At 37.9% G+C, this 8,230-nt stretch overlaps 1 protein-coding gene across 1 annotated transcript in view; it reads right to left on the reverse strand.

Moving 5' to 3' along the window:
- Positions 1-7,745: 7,745 nt before the first annotated feature.
- rpa3 (replication protein A3) overlaps positions 7,746-8,230 on the reverse strand; it is a 5,426-nt gene continuing 4,941 nt past the window's right edge. The window contains exon 4 of the mRNA XM_015020500.1: positions 7,746-7,929. Coding sequence (XP_014875986.1) covers positions 7,847-7,929 — 83 coding nt within the window. The 3' untranslated portion in view covers positions 7,746-7,846. The remainder of the gene's footprint in view (positions 7,930-8,230) is intronic.

Below are 8,230 nucleotides of genomic sequence, written 5' to 3' on the forward strand. Positions count from 1 at the left end.
CCCCACCCCTCTGCACGTGCCTGGCACTATGAATGGCCAGATTTTAAGCAAACATTCTGCTGCTCATGGCCTTCCATCCTAAACACAGAACCTTCTCATTGTTCCATGTATTTAGTTAAAAATTAAGGGGGCAGGCTCACCTTCTGATCTTGTTTTCAAGTTAAGACATTTTTGTGACTTTTGTTTCTGTGAAAAGTGCTTTAGAAATATACCTTAATTGTTTACTTTAAAAATGAGACACTTCTCTTGAACACTTGAACAAATGTATTGATTGACTGAACAGTCGAGACTGAATGTTGACCAGTGTCCTTGCGTATAGTGAAAGATGCTTGATTCATGGCTGGGAGGAAGAACAGGTCGACTTTAGATGTTTCAAGTCTAATCTTTATGGAGTCGTGTTTGGAAAGGCAACTGGAGAATGATGAGCTGCTGTAAGAAGCTGTACCTGGGGGATGCCGGTATGCACAGTTTCTATTAGCTGCTCCCATATTTCAAACAGACAGGCTCAGTTAGGACTCATGCCCAACTTCTGACATAAATCAATGCTCTGTCTGTGAACTGCCTCAGAAGCTCCTGAGGAAAAAATATAAAATGTAATCAAAATTTTAAAGGTTATTGGGGAAAAAGAAAAAAAAAAACTGTTGAATCCGGCTCAGCTTTTGTTTTAAAAGATCTTGTCAATATGCTCTGATGGAGGAAAAAACTGATCTCAAACACTCTGGTCAGGGTAAAATTCAGGATTTCATTCAAGGATTTGCAGGCAAATGTTGGTTTAATGCTTAAGATCAGGCAGATTTGTATGTTGAACTGTCTGATTGCCTCACCTGAGCCAATTAGATCACAGCTTAGTGCTCCTCACACTTGCAACCCATTTCTAATCAGCTGTCTATTCCTTGTTCAGTAATTAAACTCTCTAGCTTATATACTCCCCATACTCAGCCACACCTTGCTGGTTCCTCCTGTGTTTCTCCTGAAGTTATGGTTTTGCTCTGGTTTGACTCCCTGCCTTCACTGTGGTTTTTTGTAAGTTTTTCTGTCCATCTTTCACTAACCGTGAAGAATCTGCTCTACATCTCCACCTGCTGCGTTTGGATCCATTTTGATTATTTTAAATGGACCTTTTGGGGATTTTAAATTCTGAGGGCTCTGGTAGAAGAGACAGAGTTTCCTCTTTTTCATCAATCACTGTATTCATCAGGCCACAGCTGGATGACTGCACTTTTCCATTTTAGAAAGATTGCTCCCAAAAGGTGAGTTTTCTGAACAACTGTAACACTTAATTCAGTCAGACTATTGAAAAGGCCTCCAACATTACATCACATACACATCAGTAGATTGTTCCAACATGTCCATTTGCAATCTTTTTGAAACTGTTAGTTTTTATTTCATGTCAAAATCCCTTTCAATCAATAAAAATATTATTGAAAAGTTAATTTATTTCAGGAACTCCATCACTGAGTAAAACACGTTTTATAGATTAAGTACACAGACTGGTGTTTTTAAGGCTTTATTACTGTTAATTGTGGTTATTTTCCACTTCCTGTGAATGAAAACATGACATTTAGGATCAGAACATTACAAGAGACCTATTTCAGATTCATTCACCATCAGCTGCTCTCTGCCTTCTTCCGAATATCTCCACAGGTTCCACAGCCTCAGGAAAGCCAGGAATATTTTTAAGACTCTTCACACCCTGCTCACAATTTGTTCCAACTGCTGCCATCTGGCTTCAGATACAGGATCAAAGAACAAACAGACTGAAGAACAGTTTATACCTGGTAGCCATAAGAGCATTAAATACCCTGTTGTACTATTTTTTTTTTTCACCAATTTTGTTATAATCCATGAAACTTATTGCATGGTTCTATAATGACTGTAAAGATTGTTATTATTTCAGAAAGTGATGAGACAAAGTCCTGGCATGGCATCCAGAAACTGAGTTTCAGAAAAAAGCAACAACAAAAACAACTAATTTGGGATGGAATGAGGACCTGGCACTTTGCTAGTTAACAGAGTTTTTGTGGAGAGCAGCAAGTCTTCCAGACCCCTTAAAGTTCAGCTCTCCCCGATTTGTTTACACCGCTGCCATGACAAAAAGTGCGTACTGGATATCTGTCACGGCCGTATTTTTCCACGCTAAGTGTCTATTGAAGTCATAAATATACTTGAAGATGGAGGATGCAGAATAAAATGTCAAAAGAAAAAGGTTGGTACTGAAAAGCTAAGCAAAAGAAAAAAAAAGGGAAAAATCTCCATGCAGATGAAAGATTGCCAAAGCAGTGAAAGAGCCAAAGGCTGGGTGATGACAATAATGCACCAAAGCATGAATATAAACAAGGCAAAAACTTAAAACAGACATTAACTGTGGCTCAAATTAACCATATTGCATACAAAGAATGTTTTAATTTTAACATTAAGATAAATATAATTGGAGTGAAATCCCTTTCTAGTACTTGGCACAGTAATTTAGCTAACTTTAAAGTCATGTAGTTACTAACACCAAGACATACAACAGACTAAACATTTGTTAGAACTAAAACAAATAGTGCATTTTTCATGTATTTAACAGGGAGTTTTCCTATGTGTATATATAAAGATGTATTATTTATGTTTTAGTTTGAGCAAATTACATTACGTCCATTTCATAAAGATTGACACACCTCTTACATAAAATCTAAAAGTTAGTACAGATATGGAGTCTTTATGAACTCACTGAAGTCATGAGCTGCCACTCCCTGAGGCTCTTCAGCCTGGTACCATGATCACAGCTTCATGTCCATCCAACAGCCTCACATGTGACATGTAGTTGATTTTTGAACTGGCGAGTTCATATCCTGTTAGGATAACCAGAAAATCAGTGTGCAGATTGCTATGCTGATTATGAATTAATAACCTGTGAAGGAATAGTAATAAGCTGAAGACAGACAGATTTACAGGATCCCCTGTTCAGAGTAGCAGTTATTGAGGTCATGATGAAGGTTTATGAGGAGAAGTGAACTGAAGCTAGACTGCATCAAAGTGAAGGAACTTCATAATGACTGATGATGAGTTCAACCCCCTGACAAGTGAAACCGATAAACTCAGATGTGGTGATGGATTGGAAAGATAATTGCTCTTAAATCCTAAACAGGATTTTGTCCAGTGAGATTGAGGTCATCAATGCATCAAGGTAATTCTTTTTTTGACAGTTTCAGGAGTGCCAGTTCCTAAAACCCACTATAAAACATGCCTCATTCTGCCCTAAAGAATTTCACTTCACAGATTTCAAATAAACCACCTTGGTAAAAAAATAAAAATAAAATAAGCTCAACAAAAACTCTAAGCATAAATTTCTCCAGTCTTAAAGCCCCAATTTCATTTTTAAAATAAATAAAAGGATTTTAATTCAGAAATTTTGACCTAATGAACAGTGTATCCATATCTGCACCCAGTACTTGGTAGCATGTCCTTCCAGACTGCTGAAGTGTCAAGGTCCTCTCCATTGGTAGGTATTTTCTCTTAAAAGAACCACAGACAACGTATATTAGGTTTCAACCAAGCTTTTGCAAAAGTGAGAATACTTAGTGAACTGCTTCTCCAAGCCACTCACTGGGTGTTCTGTCGACCTTAATTAGAGCTTGTCTTTTATTAGCAGGGAAGGGAGAGATAAAAAGGAAAAACAAGTTTTGTCTCTGCACACAGTCCTCTCCCATGAGCGATTTCTCCCAAGGGTGAGGGGAGCATTTTGTTATTGGAGATAATCATGCTGCAGAGACATTTAGTGAGAGTGGGTTGAAAGTTTTCTATATAGCAGTCAAATGTTTTAAGACACACACAATAAAAAGCTAAAATTTCTAAATGAAAATCAGAATAGTAATATAAGACTACTAAGGTAAGCGCGATAAATGTGAAACCACAAATGTAAGAGTGATAACACACAATAATTCTAACATTTAACTCATTTGTTGTCGGGTCTAGTGTCTTTCATCAGATGATGGGAGGCCAGTTTGCTAATGATGTCATGGTCTTTAAAACTGGTTGTTTTGCTAGTGTGACCTGGTACCAAATTCTGAAGGAAACTCATCATGACCTTGAAGACTTGCAGCAGTCTTCAAGGCTGCTACCAGCCTTGATGTCTTTTAAGGCATCAAGGACTTTAAAATGTCCTAGCAGATGTCTGCTCTAACTTTGAATTTGATAAAGTACAGAGTAGCAACATCCATAGGCAACATGAATCCTGAAAGCATCACAGACTGTAGAAGCATCTCACTGGCCCACGTTGGATTACATGCCTCTCCACTCGACTGTCATACACTGGGACCACTGAGTAACACCTCAGTCTCTTTTCTCCTTGGTCCCAGCTTCTGGCCAAATGTTGCTGCTACTTTATCCAGATGAACTGAGAACTGCTCAGAAAGCTGAGATGTTTCCATGACACACCACAGTAGATGGAGGTGATGGCATCTGTGAATGGAGGCAGACGGAGCAGATGCAGCAACATAAACAGCAATGTCTCAACGTGCAGAGACACAGCAGCTGCCTTCCTCCAGGCTACGGCTCTCCCACTCAGCTCACCGCACTCAGCAGGGACAGACTTACGGTTTTGACAGCAGTTGACATTCTCACCCTGACTTTCAAAAAGCACATCCATACAGCCATACGTTAGGGAACGCTAAAGTTTATGTCATTCCCAGCTTGATTTGTGTCAGCATTGTAAATTTAACTGTCAAGATAAAAATGAATAACATTTAGAAAATTGCAGCAAAATATTCATCAGTATTAATTTCATTTATTTTCTTATGCCTTGGAGAAGTGTTCATACCTTCAGCCTTTTTTCTTTCTTTCGGTTACAAACTTTTGAGTGTATTTTAGGACAATAATGTGATAGACCAACACAAAATGAACAAATGAGTGAATCAATCAGTCAATGAAAATTATACTCTTTCTTCTTTGAGTAATAGATCAGTATCAGTCAGGTTAGTTAGGTATTGCCTGTTATAGCCAGTTTTCAAGTATTCCCAGAGGTTTTCAACTAAATTTAAGTCTGAACTTTAACTGGGCCATTCTGACAGATGAATATACTTTGAGTTAAACCGTTCCATTACCGCTCTGGCTGTTTGTTTGGGGCCGTCATCCTAATGAAAGGAGAACCTCTTCCCTAGGGCCTCCTGGCTGCTTCTGTGATTTATGCTCCTCCATTTATCTGTTTCCTTCCGTTTACCTATAAAATCCCCAATAATATACAAAGAATTTTGTGGTTGAAACACAAAATGTGTAAATGTTCAAGAGAAATAATTTCATTTGCAAGCGATGGTGTCTAAGCTTTGACAGAGTAGGGCTGTGTAAACTGCGGAGCTGGTTACTTGTTAACGCTGTAAATTTGTAGCAACAGATTCAAAAACCAGCAAATTTCTCTCTGCATGGAATTTGGATGTTATTCCAATGCTTTCTCCAGGTACTCCTGCTGTCTGCCAATACTCAAAACTATAAATGACTGTATGGATGATTGTTTATCCACCTCTACCCTGTGATTGAGGTTCAAGATGTACCATCTTCTACATGTCAGTGAGAATAGGCACCAGCCCTAATATTTGCCCATGGATTTGTCAAGGATAAGAGGGATGCTTTGTGTGTTCATGATTTCATAAGTAAATTAAGGGACTTGGTCATATACTTCTATGCTTCCACTTTCCCTGACCAAAGATAATTTCTAAGCAATCAGACTAGTGTAAAATATATGAAGTCAGTGTGCAATATAAACATCTAAAGCAAACACCCTGTACAAATCAAACACATTTGTGACAAACTGTTTTATGGGTGATTATGTAAGAAGTATTTGCAGAACACATTTGTATGTTGTTCTGTCTGTGCATCATTTTAAATTCATACATAGAACATTGTAATTTTAGGTGGGGATGAACGCAGCATAATGTGGATTTACAGAGGGTCTCGTCCATACTTGCTGTACACTGGACCAGATAAAGCAAACAGTGACCCCAGCTGGCTAAACTTAAAGCTCAATCTTCAGGCTTGATCTTTACATTTCTGTGTTCCAAATAATGGAGAGGTTCTTCTGTTAAGTTATTCCGTCCATTTCCTGGTTTCCATTTTCAAATATAATCACCATCAAGTCAGGAAGCTCTGATAATCTGTTCTGTTCTTCTCTTGGCGATGGTGCTAGAAGTTTGTCCTGCAGTTGGTGGGTTGCCAGTTCGATCCCTCCTCCGTCCTTAGGGCAAGACACTTCACCTTCTGAAGGTTGCCGTTTTATCGAAGGGCAATTTTGTTTAGAGAGACTTTAGTGCCTATTTTGTTTAATTTATTTTGGATGTTTAAAATGTCTTCCAGTTTCAGTGTTAATGTTCATTAAAAAATAAACTTATTGGGATGCTGTGGTGGCACAGGGTCAAAGCACAACCCACATATGGAGTCGTTAGTCGTCATGGCGGTAATTGCAGGTTCGATTCCCAGCCTGGTGACATTTGCCACGTCTTCTCCCTCTATCATTACCCTATTTCCTGTCAGACTACTTTCAAATAATGGCCACTAACAAAACCTTAAAAAAATAAACATTGATTTTTGAGAGGATGTACTTGTATTTTTTGATGCGTGAGTGACTGACTATATAGTCTTCCATGAATGGGTCCTTTTGTACCCAGGTTACAATCAATGTGTTTTTTGCTACTTTTGTCATTTTGATTCAAAATAATGTTTTGTATAATACTTCCTACTGTGTTTTATTTCACACAAGAATTATTTCATGTTTGAAATATTTTCATTTCAGGGGTAACATTTAGGACTCAGTGTATTTGGTTCACAAAAAATTGTTTTCCTGATGGTCACAGTTGGTAAGAAACAAAGATTCCCATTAAATTCCATTGGAAATGAATGCAGGTCATTTTTGACCCACTCATGGAAGAATGGGGTAGTGATATAAAACATGCTATTTCTTAAAATATATAAAAGATAAATTAAAATTTTGAATTGCATTATATCAGTAACATGTTTCTTGAGGAATACCTGGAATATGAAGTGATAACTTTTTATTACATTGATATTGCAAAAAAAGATGACCTCACTGGGTCAAAAAGGACCCACTTATGCATGAGAGGGTTAAATTCCTTGAAAAAGGTCTCAAAACAGCATAATCTTTTATGCAACAAAATTTTATATTGTGACAGGCCTAATGATGATGCAATAATACAAAGTAATATTCCAAAACATAATTCATCTATTTGCTGTTATACAGTACGTCTGTCCTTACTGAGCATATGATCTAGATGTATTTAAAACAGACTTTACAGTTTATAATAAAATTAGCATCAATTTGTTGTGATACACTGGCATCCTGTACACAGTGGGCCCACCAGCAGATCTGTGCTGGTGAGAGCAGTTCTAGGTGTGCAGGTGGCCCATGCTGTCTTTACATACAGATGATGAACTGATTAGAGCTCTGAGATGTTGTTCTAGAACATCTTTAAACTTCTCCACCTCTTGACCACCTGACCTGAATGCTGGGTTTCCATGATGACGTTTGTTCTCTAATAAACCTCATAGCAGAAGGGCTTAAGTACTAAATCATACCACTTTTCTGACTACTTTGGATAAAATTAACATGTCATGCTTCATTTTCATATTTACGCAGCACATTGTGCTGCACCATCACATCAAACACATCATTCGACAGGATAAAATGTGAAAACGTCCAAGTGGTGTACACTCTCTACATAGGTTAGGTACTTCACAAATAATCCAAACTGTCGCCATTTGTTGCATTTATATACATTTTATTGCAAACGTTTTTGTACAATCCTCATCTTCCAACACAAATAAGACAAAACAGAAACTATTTTTCATACACTCTTCTTCATCCGCTTGCAGCCACCTGGAAAGGGTAATGCTGGGGGAAGTCATGAATGACCTTCAGTGCTTCGTTGTACAGCTCTAAATCTGTCAGACAGAAACATCGGGTCATTAGTGAGCATTGCTCAAACACACTGCAGTACAGCTGTGTTCTTCAATCAGATGGGCCGTTCTGTCAGATAGCCATACGCTGTCAGGATAGCATACATGCAGTGAGTAGCATGCCCGCGCATGCGCATTAAGAAGTCCGACCGTCAGTGGAGTTGTCAGTTCACCATACACAACAAGTTATGACGAATATAAGTCATTAAATTATTTATAATATGATATAATATGATAACTAGATAAATATACATGCCTTGTTGTGGTTTCAAAGTGTATTTAAAGC

This window comes from Poecilia latipinna, unplaced genomic scaffold (genome assembly GCF_001443285.1).
Source record: "Poecilia latipinna isolate Pla-1442-1.1 unplaced genomic scaffold, P_latipinna-1.0 Scaffold2595, whole genome shotgun sequence".
Lineage (NCBI taxonomy): Eukaryota > Metazoa > Chordata > Actinopteri > Cyprinodontiformes > Poeciliidae > Poecilia > Poecilia latipinna.